General features: G+C 44.5%; 1 protein-coding gene across 3 annotated transcripts; it reads left to right on the top strand.

Annotated features, from left to right (window-relative positions):
* Window positions 1-145: 145 nt before the first annotated feature.
* On the top strand, window positions 146-17,845 carry LOC101166170 (growth factor receptor-bound protein 7). Of its 3 annotated transcripts, none has more exons than XM_020712064.2 (16): window positions 146-240; window positions 505-713; window positions 2,428-2,605; window positions 4,466-4,592; window positions 10,745-10,901; window positions 10,987-11,108; window positions 11,614-11,688; window positions 13,750-13,887; window positions 14,335-14,445; window positions 15,325-15,423; window positions 15,515-15,598; window positions 15,676-15,786; window positions 16,591-16,648; window positions 16,728-16,815; window positions 17,248-17,341; window positions 17,417-17,845. In XM_020712064.2, the coding sequence occupies exons 3-16, from the start codon at window positions 2,436-2,438 to the stop codon at window positions 17,561-17,563; spliced, it is 1,581 nt and encodes a 526-aa protein (XP_020567723.1). In that variant the 5' UTR covers window positions 146-240; window positions 505-713; window positions 2,428-2,435; the 3' UTR covers window positions 17,564-17,845. The 3 variants fall into 3 exon arrangements, with proteins under 3 accessions (XP_020567723.1, XP_020567724.1, XP_011486832.1); XM_020712065.2 differs by having other exon boundaries at window positions 505-722; window positions 2,431-2,605; XM_011488530.3 differs by lacking the exon at window positions 505-713 and having other exon boundaries at window positions 153-240; window positions 2,431-2,605.
* Window positions 17,846-22,723: the final 4,878 nt, after the last annotated feature.

Genomic DNA, 22,723 nt, shown 5'->3' with positions numbered 1-22,723 from the left:
TAAACGTTGAACCAATCCGCTCGAATGTCAGTCGGGCCTCCATCCTGCTGGCTTTGTCTCTGCCTGAACACCTGCACAGGTGTGATGACGTGACACAGGAAGCTGAGGACTGAGAAGACATCCAATAAGACGGCTGGTCTGAGAAACAACAAAAACCATTGAAACCTCGACCAGCGTGACTGACAGTTCACCTGACCTGACGAGGGAAGGACGGTGGTGAGAAGCTTCCTGTGAGTGCAGGTGAGGTAAAGGTGGTTTCTTCCTTTAACTTTATTGAACATAGAAGCGATTACACAGTGGCGCAGGTGAAGATGGATTCAGATGAGCAGACATGTCTGGAGGTCACCTCCAGGTCACCTGCTTGGTTTTCTACCGCTGGAAAAAGGCTTTAAATGATATGAATGTGGATGAAAACGTTCCATCCGGGAACTTCCTCTATATCTGAGTAAATCACGAAAATCCCCCGTTCCTGATCTGAACCTGAACCGTGCACGCACTGCGCAGGTGGAAAAGGGCGGGAGTTTGAGGCGCACCTGACCACAGGCTCCTCCCACCCCAGCACAGACGCTCGTCTCGCTGTCTCGCCTGCGGTTTCGCGGCTTCCTTCAGCGTTTGATTGACTTGGATCCAAAAGCCGAGACCCCGAAAGGGCGCGCGGCGATGACTGCTTGGTGAGAGCCGCAGGGCCACGCGACGTTCACGCCACACACACACACACACAGGTGAGTCCACGCAGGCGCCGACGCGCCAGCTGGTTCCAACAGGTGCGGACTGCTTTCGTGATGACGGACTGAGTCCAGAGGCTGTTGTCGCGTGGATGTGCGGGATTGAAGGGTTCGGGTCGAAGTTCTGGAGGCCCCTCTCTGGTCACGTGATCTTCTGCTCTCACCTTAACCAAGAACACAAACTCTCGATTTTCCTACGTTTTTATGTAATCCGACCGCACGTGACCGTGGAACCAGACACCTATGGACCATATGGATCGATGATCATCTGCACTGAAATGAGTGTTTGTGATTCAATCTGACATTATTGGATTCAAAGGTTAAAGAATCAACTGTTTGCCCTTTTTGTTAAAATTCTTTTGAGAAAAGTATTTATATTTAAAAAGCATTGATTGTTTTTTTTCTTCTTCTTTTCCTTTTAATAATGTTTTTAAACTCAGCACAAAATCTGGATTAAGTAGATTATTTTGGTATATATTCCTGCATAGATTATTATTATTTCTTTAATTTTAACACTGCAAAAGAATAAATTTCAAGTGAAATGTGTTTCAGTGAAAGCTCTATAGTATAACGTTCTCAGAATAGGTAGCCCTTTTGTTTAAATTGCTCATATACTCAGCATTGACTCATGTCATGCATTTCAAACGTGAGTAGTTGCATCTTTTCCTGCCTGCTCAGATCTTTGCAGCAGCAGCAGGGAGATGATGTGAAGCAGAGCTGTAGTCACTGATCCAGTGTTCAGAGGCTCTTCTGGCTCGCTGCCACGCGTCTATTTTAAGCAACAACAACCCGGTAGCTGGTTGTTGTTTTTGTGTCCTGATGTGGGACGGGCTGGAGGGTTTAGTGCTTAACCGGCAGCATAAAACCCCTGGTGGATTTGGACAGAGTGCAGCTGATGTTAATGGGTTTCAGTGGAGTAAAGGTGAAACTGACTCTTCAACTTGAAATAATCACGACACACACAGCTTTACTCAGCACTAAGCTCCATGAGACATTTCAAATCGATCCTTCTGGGCTGAACCCGAAACCAGCCTGTTGCTGTGAGTCACAGTTGACCCAACTTTTCCACAGAGCTGCTCAGAACGTGGGCTTAGGAGTTGCGTGTTGTTGTTGTGCGTCAGAGACGTGTTTGCATTTGATTCCAGCGACATGAACTGAAATGTCAGAACCTGTTTACACAACTGCCTGTGGAAACTTTTCCACTGATAGATGGGATGGTGAGGAGCGGTCCTGAAGGCACCTGGATCAGCTGTGGCTACAGGTCAACAGGCTGTGTGAAAATCTGCTTTAACCTCATTGAGTCCAGTAGAAACTTGAAAACAGATAGGAACACCCCCCCCCCCCCATTTTCTGCTGCAAATCTCCTCCAAAAGTCAGTTAATCTGCTTCCACCGTTGAAATGAAACGTGTCAATCCTTTTGTCTCTGATTAGTGTACTTGTTTTTTATATTATTTTTACCCAAACAAGAATATCAAGTTACGAGTGATAAACAGTTCACGAGTGACGTTCTCTTGTGCTGTCGTATGTTTAAAAATAAACTCGGAGTGAAAAATACTTGTGAATCTGAGTCACCGTGATGCTGCTTTCTCTGGCTGTCGTCCAGTCGGTTGTAGCGTCTGCAGCCCACAGCTGTTCCCCTCTGAACAGGAAGGGTGTGCTTTTATTGTGAAACAAACAGCGCCTCGCTCTCTTCTGTCCCTCCAGCTGACATGATGGAGGTGGAGGGCATCTACACAGAAGTGTTTGAGTGCTCTGAGAGGAAGGAGGCCTCTGCTGAAGCAGATCCTGTGATGCTCAGCTCCACTCTGAGCTTGGCTCCTCTGGTGGAGAGCTCGCCGTCCGTCCACCGCTCCCAGCCCATCCGCATCACCTCCAACAGGTATGAGACGCCGCTGACGCCTCTCACTGAGGCCACACAAACAGTGGAGCCGAGCCCTGTGACTGTGGGACAATGGGAATGTTGACTCAGTCTGTGACTCAAGGATGTTGAAAGAGGACGCAGGTTTCTGTGAAGACGGCTGATCCTGATGCTGTTCCGGCTGGACTTTGTCCTCTAGATTAGATCCAGTTAGCCAACGTCTGTAACCCTTGTGCTATCCTAGGCACTTTAACGTTGGGAGATGGGTCATCTAGACCCACTAGACAGTGCTCTGAACCTTTTTTCTTCAATAATTTGTGATCTTCACTGGTGTCCATGGATTAAAGCTCTCATTTCAGAAAGTGAAAGTCTGCTTTTTAATTACACTGAATGTTCTGGTGAAATAGAAACCAAAGGTTTTTTTTCCTCTTCTGTTTTTGAGTTGGAAAGATTAAAAACTGATAAATATATTTCATTTACTTTAAATGCAGAAGAAATCCATGTGTGCAACATTTTCTTTTTCTTCATTTCCTTCCTTCTGTTTTTTTTTTAAAGCCAAACAAACCAAAAGCTAACTTGTTCCTAAAACATGAAGAACTTTAACCAAAACTTCTGTCTCACGCTGTTAATGTATGGACTTCTCAGATAGAGATGCAACAAAAAATGTTGAAAGGAAGCTGTAGTTGGAAAATTATGAAAAAATAAATAAATTAAGACACGTAAATGTGTTGGCTGAAGCTTTATAGTGACTTTAGCTGTCGTTTTCCATTATTATTATTAATACAATGACAATATATCAATAAGAAGGCATTTCTTTTAAATAATAATAATATGGAATTTCTTCTGGCTTTTTATAAAACCTGAATCAAGAACAACAGAGATGAATATTTATTCAAACAGCTTTTCAACATCCAAACTTTTGGAACTATAAAGGAGTTCTTGATCAGGAAATAAAGTTCTAGAAGTGAATAAGAGGTGAGAGAAATATTTCTGAGCTGCAGAACAATCAGAGCTTTTTTTTATTTGAGTTGCCCAGTTCCTACACAGACTGTCCTTATTGGGAAAATATATTCAAAGAAAAATTATGGTTTATGAAATGAATAAAGTGAGCCTACATTGCAAAAGGGGTTTATTCAAATATACTCCTCGTGTGTCAGAACATTCATAACCCCTGTTGTTAAAGTAAAATGTGTCCAACACAAGAGGCCTTCAGCTCTCATCTGTTTGCTCAGCTGTTCAGTTGAATCCACTGCAAGTAAAAGCATCGAGCAGAGTCACAGTTTGTTTGTTTTGCTGCTGATAAAATAATCAATCTGAAAATCCTCACCTTCCGCTCAGGATTTTTGGTAAATCAGTGATTGGGTTGATGTTGGAGGTCGAGTTTGAACCTAAAGCTGAAACGTCTGCACCTCAAGGCAGAAACCAAAACCCTCAGGTCAGAGTTCATTCTGGTCTGGGACAGTTCCCGCCTATAATCTGAATGAAAGCGCACGGAAATGTTTGTCCTTCGTGTCACAGTAAAGATGAAGGAGGACGTTAAACATCGGCGAGAGGCGACGTCTTCACGCGAGGACGGCTTTGGCCTCAGCTGCCCGACAGAAAACCGTCCAATAAAAGTCTGAGTTTGAGCCAGTTCCTATTTTAATCCAGTTTACATCTGTAAACAGATTATTTTATAAAGGACAGGGGGCCTCGTATTGCAAGTGCTGCTTTACATTTACTCCTTATAGATTAAGTATAAAATCCAGAATTCAAATATTTTTTGTCTGTTTTCTCATTCAACAATCATTGAAAAACATCTTTTCTTAACCAATTTGATGGAGTCTTTTCTCTTCAGTGAACACATTTCTAAGATTGTTTTTGTCTGTTTCCTGCTGGAAGGATGAAGGGCAGCGACTCGTACTCCTCCTCTGTTCCCTCCATTCCCAACCCCTTTCCGGAGCTGTGCAGCCTCGCCAAGTCTCCTCTGCTCATCAGTTCTCTCCCGCCAGAGTCCAGCCAAAAGCACGTAAGCCTCGGCGTTTGTGTGTTTGTTTGAACATTCTGTGGAAGTGGCCGCCCTGCAGCTGCAGATTCCTTAAGGAAAGCTGTGCTTTCACGTCCTCACGCCATGACTGGGGGTCTGTTTGATGAAGACTAATGAGGACGAGGAGTTTCCTCAGTGGGAGTCTGATCTGGTGGCCTTCCAGCAGCACGGCTGCAGCGTCCAGGAGGCTCAGAGGCGATGAGGTGATGTTGGGCTTCACATCCGAACCCCTTCCTGGCTCTTTGCCTCTTTTGGCCGTTCAGGATCTGGGATTCTCACTGCGGCCGCAAAGTTTGGACGCTGTTCTGGCACGAACCTTTTTGAAAGGTTTGAACGAAGCAGAAGGGGGTCAGACACGATATGAGCTGCTCAAAAGAAAGTTTTTTTCTTCTTTTTCTAACAAAGCAAAAGATTTCCAACGCGCAGAAAGAATGTTCCCTCTTCGTCCTCCCGGATTATTTCTGCGTAATGACTCAGAGATTTCTCGCCCAACCGGTTAGGTTTGAGCAGACGGAGTCCTGCAGGTTTCCGGCTGAGCAGGTTTCCACGTTGATGATGGTGCAGACTGTGAGTCACAGCGAGTCTGGCGCTGAGGAACCCTCATCTCAGAGACAAAGGACAGACTCTTGTCTGCAAACAAGGAACAAACGTGTTCATTTGTTGAGACGAGCAGGATTTCAGATTCTGTAAACACTGAGACTCCCGGTTCTTCCCCGAGATTAAAAATAGATCAAACCTGTTTGTTTGTTTTTAAATCAGAAGAAGACGGCCTGGTGATGCAAGAGCACCTAAACCCTTTGGACACTCTCACCATAAACGTGGATCATCAACAGTATTCATTGATCCGTTTATACTACGGTCAGGTGTAGGGCTGCACGATATGAGGAAAACTTGCGATATGCGATATTAGAGATTAATATTGCAATAACGATATAATTTGCGGTATATAAAAAAATAGAAAAATGCCAAAAACATCATTCCCATTTCATTAGAAACAGTTTAAAATTACACTCCAAATGACCCTCATCGACATAGGTGACAAACATCTAACATAATAGGCCTCCGTCTGATTGGTCAACAATGGGAAGGCGTCCATCTGATTGGTCAAAGCATAAAGGGATTTATTTGATTCGTTAAAAGGTTCAAGCTGCCATAAGATTGTTTTAACACATTTTGGGTTTACGATTTATTGCGATATTCGCAGTCTTTTGCGATATGCCTATTGCAGAGCTGGATATTGCGATAACGATAAATTTGCGGTATATTGTGCAGGCCTAGTCAGGTGGAATACTGGATTCTGGTTGCCTGCAGGGTGTCCATTAAAAAGTGATATGGACACCTAAAACAATGTTCTGGTCACATATCCCGATGTTCTATACCGAGGGGGGGGGGAACCTTTTGACTCTGGGACCACAAAGGGTTCTAAAATTTGTCACACGGGCCGAACCAGAGGTGTGGAGTGTTTCGGTAATCCACCTCATGAGAGAAAGAGATAACCATGTGGATGATGTACTTTCATTTTGATTGAAAACGGACATATATTAACTGAAAAAAGGAAAAAAATGTAAACTTAGAGAAATGCTGCGTTCATGTGGTGTTGGAATGATGGGAAGAAGGATTTTCCAACTCGGAAGATGCACAAAAAAAAACAACAACAAATCTTCCAACACCACATGAGACAAAGGCCAGTTTATTTGTGGTGCAGCATCTACGGGCAGACACCAAAACTACTGGGAAAATAAAACATTATTAAGGATTATCAATATGATTTATTCCAGTTTGGCGGGCCAGATTAAACGTATGGCCCCCAGGCCGCAGTTTGCCCACCCCTGTTCTATACTATTGTTCTGGTCTAAACTTCAACCGGAACGACAGAAACGTGGAATGTTGGTGGAAAGATGACGTTCCACAGTTAAGATCTGTCCTTCAAATGTCTCTCATGATGGACGGGACTGGACCTCTGCCCCATTTGACCATCAACGCCACAGTGGACTTTCATTTAAATAGTCTGTCCTTCTGTCTTGGTTACTTTATTGCTTGGTACAGAATAAATGTGTTTATAAATCATTTTATCATTAATTAATGACAGTTTGTTTGTCGATCCACATTCATTGATCAGAGTTCATGGTGGATTTTCTTCAATCAAAGCGATCTAGGAAACTACTGATGGACTTTTGTTTTTCTCTGAAATAAACTTTATCTTCATCATCTGGACAAAAACAAGCAGGAAGAGGAGAACTTTCCCTCTGAACTGATGCTTTAGAACCTCTTTCCTCCGCTGGTTAGTCCTCAGACACCATGATAGCTGTATTTGTTTGGTTGGTTTTCATTAGTGACCATGGTATAAGCGGGAATCTGGCCTTCCAGGAGTCGAATCAGAAATGACACACAGAGGTGTGAATCAGGGAAACCGAACGCTTGGCTATGTTGGAGTTTCTTAAATGCAGATCTGGTTGGAATTGTAGAGGGATGTTTTGATTCAGGACTCCCAGGGCTGCTCTTTATCCGAAATATTTAAACCTTCAGCGGATCTCAGTTCTTGTTACTCGCATGCTGCCTGTGAGGACTCTGACTCGGTGTGAGGACTCGGTGTGAGGACTATGTGTGAGGACTCGGTGTGAGGACTCGGTGTGAGGACTCGGTGTGAGGACTCTGATTCGGTGTGAGGACTCTGATTCGGTGTGAGGACTCTGATTCGGTGTGAGGACTCGGACTCGGTGTGAGGACTATGTGTGAGGACTCGGTGTGAGGACTCGGTGTGAGGACTCTGATTCGGTGTGAGGACTCTGATTCGGTGTGAGGACTCGGACTCGGTGTGAAGACTCGGTGTGAGGACTCGGACTCAGACTCGGTGTGAGGACTCGGTGTGAGGACTCGGTGTGAGGATTCGGTGTGAGGACTCGGTGTGAGGACTCGGACTCAGACTCGGTGTTAGGACTCGGACTCGGTTTGAGGACTCTGAGGTGGAAGTACTGACGCAGAGTGAAAGTGGTCTCAGAAAGAACAGTCCTGGTTTGACTGATGGATCCGTTTGTTTTAGTCCATCAGAAAATAGATGGTTTTGGTCTGGAGGATCCGCATATTCTGATTTAAGCCCAAACATTTATGGTTTTCGTGACGCCATAAACAGTATTTTTTACAGCTTTGCCATTTCCTGTTCTTTTTGTTCATACGTATGATCTGTTGTGTATTTTTTAAAAATGGCAAAAACGATTTCTATTCATATTTAAGTAATTTTAAAGCAGATTTTGTGACGAGCTCCTGATCAGCCTCTAATGCAAACAGATTTTCCAATTCTCTTTTTGTGACTCAAAGATAAACCTAACATAGAAACAGTCTTTATAGCTGTGCTTTGGGAGGTTTTCTGTGCGGTCCACCTGTGGAACAGGTGAGTTCAGAAACGCTTTCTGCTGGTGTTGCTCGTCTCTCTTATCAGACTCTGAGCCAGAAATAAAACCTGAAGACAAACATCAAAATGCAAACTCTGTCGTCTGTTTATTTAAGGCAAATTCTTTGCTGGATCCTCCGATCAGGGAGGGAAATTCGTGAGCTGCAGCTTTCAAAGCAGACGGCAACAGCTTTTTACTGAGTAAGTGAAGAGGAGCGGCTCAAATAAAAAGGTCTGAACACTGCAGGGGAACTTGTTAAAAGAAAAATAGAAAAATGGAAAAGTCTGTTTAGCTGTAGGTGCTTGAAGGACGTCCATCATCTGCGGTCAATAGATTACTGAAGATGATTATATTCATGGGTAAAAAAAAAAAAGAAGTGAAAATCTAACAGATTCTAATGAAAAGTAAAGAAAGATGATATTTCTGTTCCAGGACAAACTGCTTTATTTTGTAAGTTCAGCAACTTCCTGTTTTTCAACTTTTTCCTTCGACTTAACCAGTTTGTTCACCCCCCCCCCCCCCTTTTTTTAAGTTTTCGTGATGCAGATGAGGCTTAAAGAACAAAACTAGAACAAAATGCATAAATGTTTCAGGCACAGCGCTGTCCAACACTCCCTCTGTCCTTTGTCGTACTCTAAAAACAATAAAGGTTAGAAGAGTTTGGCAAACCGAGGATGAAACGATAACCAACGACGTGATCATAGAAAATCAGAGATTTGAACCTTGAAATAAGACGTTATAATGACACATAACTACCTTTTATAATCATCACATCTAAAAAGATTTTTAGATTAAAATATTAAACAGAATTTTTTTGTTTTTTTTAAAAGATTTATTTAGATTAGAAAGAAATCACATTTAAAACTTTTCATTTTCCTTAATTTTTTAACTGTTTTAAGGCGCCCTTGTGATGATTTTACGTTCAATGCCAAGAATTTAAATTTGTCAGAGTCCTGACAGAAAAAGAAAAAAGGATTGTTGACTTGGTCATCAGATGAATGGCAGCTAATTTTTCTGTCTTAAAATGGTTGAGGATGAAAGAATTGACCGCTTCTTTTCCTCATTAAAACTTCTCGACATTTTTGCATTAGTGGTTATATTTACAAAGATTTTATTCTCCAGTGTTTTTCATTTTCTGATCTTTGAGCTGGTAAAAAAATCCTGATCACTTCTTTAAAAATGTTAGTTGTGCCTTCATTTCTATTTGGAATAGGTCAGTCTTTTGAAAACGTGTTTGGTCTGTAATCCTTAATCCACAGTCTGAAGACGTCGCGTCATTCATTTTTGTGCAGTGTCAGAAGAAAATACAAAAAACAAAACTCTTTAGGTTCAGGTTCCAGTGAAAAAACCACACCAGTACTAGACAATGGTTATTAAATTACTGCACACATTGTGAATGTGTAGGTCTTTGAAAATGACATAAAGTAACCCCTTAAAAGACCCATTATGATGAAAACTGTGTTTTGGGCGTTTTTTTCTGATGATGGACAGATAGAAAAGAGAATTGAGATAAAAATGAAGATATTTCTTTTTTTTTTTTTTTTTTTTAAATAGTAGTGAATCAGGAAGGAACCTTTGGAAAAAGCCTGTGGCTGTGACCGAGAAGCTGCAGTCGTCTGTCCCCGCTCTGCTCCATTCTGATCATCCACTGTCAGACAAATAGATCCATGAACGTCTTTGTTTTCCTGGTCTGAGCTGGAGTCTGGATCAAAACTGGACAGCTGGATGTTGCTGCCGTTTTTGGTTGGGGTTTTTAGAGGCTGTAAGCTAGTGGGAGAGCAAGTAAACATATTGATGTTATGCCACGAAAACAGTCCAGCCCACTGATGAACTCCTGCTGCTCTGCAGAAATTATGTCCTAGAAAACAGCTCAGGTTTTTTCGTTTTACCTACAAACAGCATTATCATCATCTTAAAAAAAACTACTGGGAACGCTTTGAAAAAGGATCAAAAGAAGATCAGAGTGGGACATTAAAGTGACGAATCAAATGAATCCCTTTATGCATTTGACCAATCAGATGGAGCCCTTTTATGTTAGATGTTCACCTCCTATGTAGATGAGGGTCATTTGGAGCATAATTTACATTGTGTTGTACCACGGTCCGGGTGAATACTCGATTCTGATTGGCTGCTGGGTGTGCATTAAAAAGTGATATACCACAATGATAATGCACACCTAAAAGAGTAGTTCCGGTCACATATCTTAAATTTTCTGTATCACTTCTTTAAAACAAACTTTATCTTCATCATCTGGACAAAATTAAGCGGTAAGAGATGAACTTTCTCTCTGAACTGATCCTTCATTTACACATCGTGACCATCAGCATAGATGTATCGCTGTCCTTTGCCGCTGCAGTCGAGGTCGGAGGTTGGAGCGTTGAAGCGCGTTGTCACATTACCGTGACAACGCAAGTTATATTGTAATCACAATATTGATCACTAAAAATGCGAGTTTTCCTCATCGTACAGCCCTAGTATAAACATTTATATACTGTTTATAATTACAAAATCATAATTTGACAGTAACGTTATTTATTGACCGTGATGAATGTTATGAATTTTTGCATCATGCATTAAGTGGCATCATTTGGTGGTGAAAATGCTGTAAACTATATATAAACAAAAGTGGAAGTGTTGAATTTCTCAGGTATCTTGAGCACCTTTGTAACAGGGGTCACGGCGTGTTGGTGGAGGGTCAGGCCTGCTAAATTTCACGTAACGTACGTTTTGTGTTTTTTCTCTTAGCTGATAAAGGTTTACGGAGAGGACAACAACTGCAAGTCGGTGTGGGTTTCTCGAAGAGCCACGGCTCGCGAGGTGTGCCACCTGCTGGTGCACCAGGCTCACTGCAGCGATCAGGAGAGCTGGGCTCTCTTCGAACATCATCCCGCTCTGGCTTTAGGTAAAACTCTGAGCCCAAACCTCTCCTGCGAAGTTGCAGGTCATCCGTGTTTGACGCTTTCGGCTGTCTTTTTTTTTTTACGCAGAGCGATGTCTGGAGGACCACGAAGTCGTACTGGAGGTTCAGGCCGCCTGGTCTTTAAAAGGGGACACGAGACTCACCTTCTGCAAAAACTACGCCAAGTACGAGTTCTTCAGGAACCCCACGGTACGCGGCGCTCTGCTGTTACAAACCGGAAGCTTTTGTTAGTAGTTGTGTTTTTCTACATACCTGACATGTTTGGACGGCCGTCGAAGACGTCCGTCCAAACATGTCAGGTATGTAGAAAAACACAACAGTCTCTGATAACAGAAGATCCTAAGAAGTCGGTTAATAATCCAGACACTTTATGGAACTAGTTCACCTGATGGTTGCCCGGGTTGAGCATCAGAGGCAACAGTTTATTTTGTCCTCTCGCATGTTGCTTGCACCAACCAAGCATGGGTCCGATGAGCAACCAAGGTGTTCAAAAAGCCTTTCACACCCGATAACCGCAGTTCAAACTCTCTTAACTGGAGAGGAGGTAAGCACAACCCCTAAGATCAGCATAAAGACCAGAGTTTTTACTCCGTCCAAGTGAACAGTAGTCCAAGAGTGACGGTTTGGTTGAGCCCTACCCATCAGAACAAAACGGACCTTTTTAATTCTGAGGCTCTTCTCTTTTCTCTGTTAGCTTTTCTTTCCAGAGAGCATGATCTCCGACAGCGCTGACGTCAGCAAGGGGATGACTTCTTCAGAGCTCATTCAGGTAAAAGGTTTGATGATGGAAAGAGGATCCCATTTCTCTCCTGCTGAAGGAAGGGACTCCTTATTGGAATAGATTTATGTAAATATCTACAGCCATAATTTATAGAGTTATACAGTTCTGATCTAGTCAAACTTCATTTACAATAAAAAAAAACAGGTAATCAATCAATAATTAAACATGATTTTAGATCTCAGTGGCCTGATCTTCTGTAGAAAATACCTGGGAGGCGTTCTGCTGGACACAACCAACCAGTGAAAAGCAACCACAGGCGTTCTCTCCCATGTGGAGCTGTGGCACTTTTTCCTTCTGCATCTCAAAGCAACACTGTTGTCATGGTAACCAGCCCACCAGGAGAAAGTGTCTAAAACCAGACCCGATGAATGCTTCAGAACCAAAGAGGAGAACTTTGAGTTTTCGATGCTGGTTGACTCGTAGAGGTTTTAGTAGCCTTCTCCTGCAACAGTCAGAACAACAACAACACCGTTTGAATCCGACTACAGCAGAAACCCTTTCATGATGACGACTTAAGGCCGTGTCACACAGCCACTACGTACATTTTCTACAGATAAAACGTTGTTCTTTCGTGATAAATGTGTGATCTTATGTAATTTATGTTTCTCGTGTTCGTCATTCGTCGATTTAAACCTAAAGTAGTTTCAGTTCAAGGGTTTCAGGCGACGGTTCAGAACTTTTGGTTGGTTGAGAATTACGTAGTTTATGCATATTTTACGTAGTTTATACACAATTATATTGCAAATCGTATGTAGTTTATGCATATTTTACTTGGTTTATACACAATTATTATGCAAATCTTACTCAACTGTGCGTTATTCTTATGAGATGCAAATGTGTGTCTTTCCACGACTGCTCCACGTTTGTCTAACAGACTTTTCACGCATGAACCACAGATGTATAACTTTTAGATCACGTATACGGCGCACATATTATTTGTATTATTCATTTATTTGTACTTTTTCCGTGGTTTTAACGTGGTTCATTTGTGATTCATCTGTGAATATAAATCATAAAGAACCACAACTTTTCAAACTTTTTCATACGTGTTCACGTATGACCAATGTTCATCCATGACATATGCACTAAATGTATGCAGTGGCTGTGAGACACGGCCTGAAGGTCTTTAATTGAACCATTGAACCTTTTTCTGTCATTGCAAGTTCAACACAATTGCCACAGCAAGGATGGCCAGAGGAGGAAAAGAGAGGGAAAAAAATAATCTGCCCTCTGCTTGCATCAGAAGTAGACGGGGGTTGTTGGAGCAGGAGCTTTAGGTGATAAGGAGACGAGGTGCCAGAGTAACCAGGACTAGACTCTCAGCCTCTGGAGTGGAGACGTTATGGGAACCCTAAGGGCCACTTCCCTCAGTCAGAGAGATGCTGATTAGATAACAGTTCTTGGTGCTAGCAGACGTGTTTTCCGCCTATCTGTGTCCTTGACTGGTCGGACTGTCTGTGGGGCAACTTTATATGGCAGACATTTCTGTTGCCACCTATTTAGTTAAAGGGCTGCAGGCACTCTGCTCAGTCAGGGAAGTCAGGCATCTAGCTTTTGGTTGAACTGCGACCGTCTCCCAGTCTGAGTCTTAACCACTCAGGTTGTCTCCACAAACGTAAAAACCCCGCCTCTCGCTGTCAGCAGTTGCATCAGAAATCCTCCGGTCCAAATTTAGATATCAAATGTTCAATTAGCTGCACGTCTTTGAGATCATCCACAAACAGTTGGGATAGACGCATCAACCTCCACCCGCCCCATGGGTCATTGATGGATCCTGTTTGGACAGGAAGGGTCTGCATTTCTGTTCCTAAACCTGGATAAGGGGGTTGTTGATGGTATTCAGATTATCAAATCCATTTCCAGATGGAGAGATTGCGCAAAATGCCGACACGGGAGAAACCTTGGGAAGGAAGGAAGAACAGAAAATGGGTCTGACTCCAGCTAGATCAAAAAGAGAGGCTAATGTAGATTAGCTTCTAGCTTTTTCAGATGACGGTTTTTCTGTAGTATGATGTTTCTCTGGTGTAAAAGGAATCTGCTCCTCCTCAGAATCTGCTGAGATCCGGCACGTGTCCTGAGATCCAGGGTTTCCTGCACATGAAAGAACCCAGTCGAAAGGCCTGGAAGAAAGTTTACTTCTTTCTCCGACGTTCTGGACTCTACAGTTCCACCAAAGGCTCCTCTAAGGTCAGGACAGCAGGACTTGGAGGCGAAAATTCCCATTTACAAAAGATTTACATTTACGCACAAAGAGCAGCGTACAGCCGTGGAAATGTGCGTCCAAAACAACTGAAACATTCCTGAAAAGCACAGGCATGGCTCCCAGACGGGTAACACATACACATGCACGCGCACATGCACGCGCCCCTGAAGTGAGCTGAGTCTCCTTTAATGAACCTGTTCCAGGTTTTAGCAGAGCTTCAGCCTTGCAGTGCACCAATATTTCATTTTTCTTTTTGACGGTCACATCTTCAGTTTGACTCGCGGACTGAAGCTGTTTTTGAACGTTTGAATATTCATCTCCCAAAAAACCTGTCCTTGCTTCCTCAGAGGTGTGGATGTGGCCGTGCGCTGTGTTCCACGCTGACGTTTTAGACCCTCAAACGGCTTTTGCTTTGTGTGTTTGGGAACCAGGAGCCTCGGCACCTGCAGTGCGTGGCCGACCTGGACAATCTCAACGTCTACACTGTGGTGAACAGCCGGAAACTCTACGGAGCTCCGACAGACTTCTCCTTCTGTATCAAGGTGAGCCTCTCCACGCCACAAAACGGGAGTGGACGAAGCGAGAAAACCAGGAAATGTTGAAAATCTTTAGCTAAATCAGCTTTCCCTGAAGCTTTTCCACACTGTTGCTCCGCCGTCCGTCTGAATCAGGAGCTGCTCAGTTCTCAGGAGGATGTTGGTGTGCGTTTGAGAATGACGGATGATGAAGGTCCTCTCAAGGACAACACTTTAAAGATTGCTATAATCCCAAACCAAAAGCTTTGTCTCCAGTGCTGACATGCTGTCGACTGTTTTAACTCCTCAACTTTTAACCCAATTCACGTAATTCCAGCGACAGCAGCCCTGTGCTGATGTACAACCCTTTACACTAGTGCAGTGTTCATGTAGTCAACGTAAATCAGCTGATTTGGTTGCGGAGAAAAACGGCTTTGTGCCGATATGAAAAGTGTCTTTTGTCCACATCAGAATCGCTGATTCTCTGTGGTCGTGTGAACGATGAGCTTCGGTGTGTCAAAGAGTGGCTTATAGATGGACATCGCCATGTTTAAGGGTTAAAACAATTCAAGGATGGAAAGAATAAAAACAATCTTGTTTCATTGTTGTCACAAATTACAGTTTGATTTCTTTCCAAGTTTATGACCAAGCATCCACCAATACATTTGGTATCTAAGAAAAGTTAAAAGTTTACCTTGTGGAAGAAATTTCCTTGGTCTGAGAAGATCTTTGGTCAGAAACAAAAGATAAAATACATTTTCTGTGTTTGTATAGAAAATGGATTTTACTTTTTTTGTAGAAGCATTATGAAAGCAGTCTGACGTAAATGTACGTTTTTGGTCCCGTTTCCTGTTGATGAATTGCTGCCTCTGGATGACGGCTGTCTTTTCACACGTCTGTTCGCAGCCGTCCAGAAACCCCACCCGGGTCCAGGACCTGAAGGTCTTGTGTGCTGAGAACGAGCAGACGCGCACGTGTTGGACGTCGGCCTTTCGGCTCTTCAAGGTTCTCACTGATGTTTGCTGAGCAAAATGAGGTTGTTCCGTTCATACCTGTGCAGAGCAGGACGGTCATGGTGGTTGTGTGTTTGTGTCAGCACGGGAAGCAGCTCCAGTCTAACTACCAGCTGTCCAAGTCGACGCCGCGAAGCCTGGAGAGCTCTGCCCCCACAGACCTCAAGGTGAGGCCCCTGAACATGAAGCTGCAGAGTCAGGAATCCTCTGGGCTCCGTCTCTACAACTGTGCCCGTGTGTGCAGGCCGAGTCCAGCCTGGTGGCCATGGACTTCTCAGGGAAAGCTGGAGGACGGGTCATCCAGAACCCGACGGAGGCCCAGACTGTGGGGATGGAGGAGGGTCAGGCCTGGAGGGTGAGGCTGGAAGGGTTCAGTGGAGGCAGATGTAGTGGAGTTAAATTGTGGGATTAACTCAAACATGAAGGAGCTCCTAAATGTTTGGGATTGAGAAACAATGACTTGAGCTTCCTCGCCAGCTTCCTGTGCCCCTGCACGGAGAAATGGCATCAGCTGACTAAGAAGTAGCCGGAAAATATCCTGAAACGCTGAGGAAGACGATCACAGAGAATAATTATCATCCGGATGTATGAATGATGGATGAAACTGGCCTCTTAAGGAAGAAGTGACGCTCAAAACACGCTGCTGCCGGACGGACGCGCCGTACCCGACGCTAAAATCGCGGTGCAGGACCTCTGGCACTAAACTGATGGAGGAAACACGGACTCCTGGTTTTAAGGCACAGAGTATTATAAAGTACTGTATGCTACAGTCTGTCGAGCTGAATAAAAGAAACTCTTTATGTTGAGTAATGTCCAACGTTCTTTGAGAAAAGTTTTACAAAGCATCAGAAATGTTTCAGAAAGGTTTCTGATGATGAAGGATCAGTGACGGACATTCTATGGCTGCGGGGTAGGGGTGGGGGGGTTCTCCTTATTCGCGGGTGTCTCTGGTCCACAACCCTGGGGGGGGGGGGGGGGGGGGGGGGGCTGTAGTACTTTAAACAGGATGTTTGGGAACGTACTCTATCAAAATCAAAGTATGAAAACTCATAATAACCCAGGAGTGTTACTTTGAGTTTTGAAAGGGTTTAAGGCTCGCCCTTGGGCAAACGGGTGTTGAGCTTTGAACCCGAGTGTTCCTCATGTTCTTCCCCGACAGAAGAGAGAGGCCCTGAGGTGCAGTCTGCCCACCGTGAACTCTGCGGCCAGACCCTCATGTGAGTCCCCGTCAGCAGTCCTGATCCGGGCCGCGCGGACGTTAATGCTGAACGGGTTCTGGTTCTGTTCTGTTCGCAGCCATCCACAAGAGCCAGCCGTGGTTCCATGGAGGCGTGTCCAGGAAGGAAGCAGAGAGGCTGATCGAGAAGCAAGGCTTGGTGGACGGGTGAGGCGCCGTCCTGATGAGGGGATTTCAATAATTCTGAGCATCACATCACGCTTGACGGGTTTGGAGCAGAACAAATAAGATTTATAATAAAAAAAACATTATTTTAAAGTCTCACCACACGCTGACAGGTCTTCATCATAAAGGTGCCTTGAAAGCCTCTGGAGTTTTTGGTGAATCCTTTTCCTTTTGGCTTTTAATTCCAAGTGTTTTTTTTGTTTTTAGCAGCAGCTCTCCAAGTGAGAAATGCTCCTGCTAACCTCCATAGATCTTCTGAAGAAAACATGTAGATATTTTTATGATAAAACACTCCTAAACAGAGGTGAACATTGTGGACCTCCTGCGCGTCCCTCTGCAGCAGGGGGGTCTCTGTGAAGGGCTGAACCCTGCAGGATTCCCTCTGGACAGAAGAACCTCCGTTTTCTCTTTCAGGATGTTCCTGATCCGAGGCAGCCAGCAGCATGAGCAGTGCTTCGTTCTGTCGCTGTGCTTCCAGCTGAAAGCCAAACACTACCTGGTGATCCCTGTAAGTTACCACGGCTCCGCCTCCCCCTGACTTTTGAAGGCGGCGCTAACCCCCCCTCGGTTTTTCCCTCTGCAGTTTGAGAAGGGGGGAAGGAAGTACTACACCATCGACGATGGCGTGACTCTTTTTATAGACCTTCTGCAGCTGGTGGAGTTTCACCAGATCAACAAAGGTATCCTGCCCGTGTGCCTGAAACACCCCTGTGTCTGCGTCACGCTGTAGCCCCGCCTCCTCTGCAGCCCAGTCGGCTGAGGACGAGCAGCAAAGCACCGAGTGCTTAAATTGTCAGAACTGTAAGAAATGGGTAAATATGAAGGATATTGTCACCCCCCCTCCCCTCCATTAGTACTTTAAAAGATTTTCCACAACCTCCACTCCTTCACACGGTGGCCGGTTTGAATCCTGGACTGCAGGCTGAGTAGGTGATGGAGCACTTCATAGATGTTACTGGCAGAGAGACTTTTCCGTGAACCAGTGGAGCAGCCTGGAAGCAGCAGCAGCCTGGAAGAAGCAGCCTGTAAGCAGCAGCCTCACAAATGACTGCTGCAGAAAACACTGGAGTGCAGTGAACTGCCTTGGCCACCAGAGGGAGCTCCATCTCTGCATCCATCAGCCCCACTGACGCAGCATCAGGCTGCTTTGCATCTCATGTCATAAATGGAGTGGGGCTGACTTCCTGCAGTGGATCGATGCTGCACTTGCACAAACATTATGACAAATTCCACTTCTGCCTAAATGCTGTATAGGAAAAGTGGAAATTTTTAAATGATCTTGCCTACAGCTGTTTAGGAAAATAAATGTCAAAGTCAGAGGGTTTTGCAATCCTCCATTGCAAATCTGTAGAAACAGGAAATTCCCAGTTATGCAAGTATACCAGACGACAACTTCAATGTATAATTAAGCTTCTATTTATGAAGTATTGTTTATTTATAAATGAATGTTCAGCGTTTGAAAATAATTCCGGGAATAAAGTCTTCTTATTTTGTCATTTTAAAAGTTGTTGCACAACCAGGAACCTGTAAAATAAAGTTTTCTTGTATTAATTCCTCAAAGATTTTTTTTTTTTAGTTTTCATCTGTGTGAATCTTAAATATTTGTAAATTAGTATTGGCATTACAGAATTCTTTTTATATGGATTTTTGGTTTATTTTTGAGTGTTTTGTTCATCTGGTTTACATAAAATAAATGCTTTTGTATTTAAAACAAACTGTATTTATTGCTTGAATTAAAGTTGAAATCCTTTCGTAAACTCGGATACATTTTTAAATCATCTCGTATTGGTAAAAACGTGTTTGAGGTTGTAGAGATGTAATTTAAAATGGCAAAAAAGTTATTTATAGTTTCTAATATTAGGAAAACATCAAAGGCCAGTTTTAGCGTGTATTTTTTGTGTGGTACTTGTGTTGTTTTTGTGTGTCTTGCAATGTAAAGATGCAGCTCACTTTCTTTCTTTCGTCCCAATTTTTCCGGAACAATTGACATTTTTTTTTAATTTCTTTTTTTTTCTTTTCTTTTTCTTTAACTTGTTCTGTCCAACAGCTGAGCAAACAGATTGGAGCTGAAGGCCTTTTGTGTTGGACAGGTTTACTATCACAAAAAGAGCTTATATAACTTCAGAAAACCAGAGTGTCAATTTGTATAAACCCCTTTTTGTTTTTTATTATTTTTTATTTATTTGTTACATTTAGTGTGTGTGTCGGGGGGGGGGGGGGGGTGGAAGAGTATAAAAGAAGAGAGGTGGAGAATGTGGGGGATACAAGCACTGATTCGAATAAGTTAATAATTTAAGATGTAACAATTAAACCAGATCTGCTAAGACGACAAATATTACATCAAAGGTGAAATTCTGAAGACATCTGTCCTTCAATACGCTATGGGTGAGGAGGGGGGATGAAGCACACAGGGAGCAGTGTGCACGTGCACGTGGGGGTGGAGATACATGTATGCTGCCCAAGTGAACCGTGTGTTCATAAGGGGAACCAGATCCTCCCCAGCCAGACCAGGGGCCTCATTTATAAAACTTTGCGTAGGATTTGCGTCAGAAGTGGCGTACGGATGAAACATAGGATGTGCGTACGCACAGAAATATTCGGAGTTATAAAACCGTGCGCACGCACATCCTACGCATCTTTCCCTTAATAAATCACAACCAATTCTAAATGCTGCGCAGCTTTTGCGGCCTCATGACACGCCCATAGTTGCCCATAAATAGTCCGTGAAACGCCCACAAATGAATATTCATTGATTGCGAAACCATGGCACACACCGAGAGGAAATCAAAAAAACGTAACTTCACTCAATGTGAAGTAGAAGTTATCGTTGGCGAGGTGGAAAAGGGGAGAATAATGTTGTTTGGAGGGCACAGTGTGGCATTACTAATGCCAAAAAGGCACGTGAGCGGCAAACGGTGGTAGACGCTGTAAATGCTGTGGCCTCACAACCTCGGACCGTGGCCGAAATAAAAAAGAAAAGGTCGGACATCAAAGTCAAGGCAAAAAAACGTCTAGCGCTGACCCCCCCCCCCCCCCACACACACACCCGTGTCTGCCACGGGTGTGGGGGGGGGGTGGGGGGGGACACCGGAGCTGACCCCTCCTGATGAGAGACTGGCGGCAATAATTGGGGAATCCCTTTTAAGTGGAGTGGTGACTGAGGCGCAGGGGGACACCGACGCGCCAGATGCACCGGGTGACACACCCCCAAAAGCCCGCAGAGGAAGTCGGAACCGGCTCATAAGCCACTCGTCCTCGTTTGCCAACAAGTCTCCTTGCTGTCTAAAGCAGTGACGTGCAGTCAGGAGAGGCAGGTGAGGCTGTGCCTCACCTGTCATTATGGGAAGAAAAGAGAAAAAATAAATTCAATTATTATATTTAATCAGTAATTTGTGCTTTGCAGTCTTTTTCCATTTAAATTTACCATTTCTGGGTGTTTTTTTCTTTTCAAAATCGCTGAATTTCCGCATTTGCCGTTCAGATACTAAGAAGTGATGTGTGATGAGGCACCAGCCCGCTGAGCCTCACCTTGGATTGCGCAATACCTATGCAGTCAGACGGTGCTGCTGTCTCTCTGTATGTCGGTTCAATCACTTGTACTATATGAGCTGAGTTTACATAATTTAGCAGATATATTTGATGCACAGTGCTTGTTTTTATAAATAACTGTATGTGAGGGACGTGTTTCTTGTGCTGAGCGCTAAACGCCGGCGAAAAAGCCGCTGGGTGAGGCCAGCAGTTCTCGTGCCTCATGTTAGGGGGCGCCGGTGAGCCCTGAGATTATGACGCTAAAAAACAATAGAATAAGTGATAGCAAGCGGCAAGTCATTTTCTTCAGAAGGAGCGGCGTATGGACTTTATTTACAAGTAAAGGTAAGATGATAATAATGTTTGTGCTTTTTTCTATGCTGCAGTTTGTATATGAAAAAAAACATGTTGAAATGATATTTTAAACAAAACACGTTAACTGTTGTCAATCAAATGGTGAATAAGTTACTCAGTATGGTTCATATGTTTGTAAATCTGACTGATGACGTCAGTGCCTCACCAGCCATTAACCTCACCGCACGTCACTGGTCTAAAGATACGTTCACTCCGAATTCTTCCATTTGCCACATCTTCTAAGAGCGCAAGATCAGCCATTGTGCGTCATTACGCATTGTGATGTTATAAATGAGGCCCCAGGAGAGGGGAGAAGAGACCCCCAGGCCAGGAGCAACCCCGGCGACGGGACCCACGCAGCCCGGGAGGGGGGGACCGCCCACCCACCCATCCAGGGGCAGAGGAGGCCCCTGGATGGGTGGGTGGGCATATGCAAACCCGGCGTTTGGGCCCCCAGGTCACAGGACAGGCGTGCTTCGCCGCTGCACTGCTTGGCCACTGACCACCACTGCAGCCGACAGGGAACCCACAAGCCCGGCCGCCCTGAGAGGACCAGGCGGGTGTAGACCAGCCACCCCTCCCCGACCCCACCCATGTATGGAGGTGTGGGTGTGCTGTGTGTGTGCTGCAGGTAAAATAGGAGATCTCCAGTGGGGAGGACCCCACTGCTGCCAAGCAGTAGAGCCCCCCACTCCGGGGTCCCTCTGTGATTGGTGTGTATTTGCTGTGTGTGTGCTGCTAACATGCAGTGTGTGTGTCTAAAGTGGAAGTTAAAATTGGAGGGGGACCAGTGAGAGATGAGTTGATGTTTGTTGATGTTGATGAGATGATGTTTCACCGTGCCCCCCTCCACCAGACCATCTCCACAAGGGCCTAGATGAATCAGGGTGCCTAATATGCAATTGAAAAGCGGGGTGGAGTGCGGCCGCCAGTGCGACCCCAGAGAGAGACACCCCCAGTGAGCCCCCCAGCATAACCCATCCATCCAGTTCCTGGAGCTCTATGTGCCTGTGTGCAACATTTATTTGGGTGGGAGCGGGGAGGAGCAGGTGGATGGGCACAACCGGGTGAAGAAGGCTCCCCCCGAGCGACCGGCCCCCCAGGGCGGCCAGGCAGCCAGGAGGCGGCAAGCCAGCCGCAGATAGAGGCCAGAGCTGTGCCAGCGCCGATAGACAGTCAGCAAGTAAGGGGCCCGGTGCCACCCCCGAGGGGCAGGATGTCCAGCCCCACCATTCATGCCCTGACTTCCCTAAGGGACTAGCACACCCCCCCCCACCTAAAATGTAAATAAATCAATTGAAAAAAAAGAGGAAATGTGCATTTGTGCCTTGTAAGATTATTTATTCTTATCTTCGTGTTAGAAATCTGGAGGGAAAGCAGATCCGATAATGAACAAATGGATCCTCTAAATATACTTAAGTTACTTGCAGCTCTGCCTCCTCTGTAGTGTCGGCGGTTCCCGCACCTTCTGCAGTCAGCTTCTAATGTTCACATGCTGCTAATGTTTTTACGCGTTCCTCTTTTTAGGATAAGGTCTCCAATCTGGTTTACAGCATTAAAGTTCCTGTTCCCCTGGAATCCTCTGCCTCCTCTTCCTCTCTGGGCCTGGGTGCTTCCCTCAATCCCCCTCCGTAACACATAGTCCCTTACCAACCAATCAGAACACTTTACTCACTAAATGCAGGACTGCTTGTGGTTCCTAGAATTAGTAAAAGTACGGTTGGAGGTAGAGCGTTTAGCCACCAAGCCCCTGTTTTATGGAATAAACTCCCAGCTCATGGAAGAGAGGCCGACTCAGTTTCTACATTCAAAGTTAGACTGAAAACATTCCTCTGTGGACAGGATTATTGTCAGACTAGATAGTATTCAGAGATTATTTAACGTACTATTAACATGTTTGAATTAAACTCAACAACAATTAGTTTTTAGTAGGCTGCTAGAAATTTGAAGCTGGGGAAAGTATGGAGCACTGGGGTTCTGTCCTCTATTCTCATCTACTTCTCTATTC

The sequence above is a fragment of the Oryzias latipes genome, chromosome 19 (genome assembly GCF_002234675.1).
Source record: "Oryzias latipes chromosome 19, ASM223467v1".
Taxonomy (NCBI): domain Eukaryota; kingdom Metazoa; phylum Chordata; class Actinopteri; order Beloniformes; family Adrianichthyidae; genus Oryzias; species Oryzias latipes.
This window is presented reverse-complemented; position numbering and strand designations above follow the sequence as displayed.

What these genes read in the sequence shown, in the direction of transcription:
- LOC101166170 (XM_020712064.2), top strand. Translation starts at nt 2,436, where the DNA reads ATGATGGAGGTGGAGGGCATCTACACAGAAGTGTTTGAGTGCTCTGAG. An exon ending in ATCCGCATCACCTCCAACAG is followed by an intron (nt 2,606 to 4,465) that starts GTATGAGACGCC and finishes TCCTGCTGGAAG; the next exon opens with GATGAAGGGCAGCGACTCGT. An exon ending in AACACTACCTGGTGATCCCT is followed by an intron (nt 17,342 to 17,416) that starts GTAAGTTACCAC and finishes TTCCCTCTGCAG; the next exon opens with TTTGAGAAGGGGGGAAGGAA.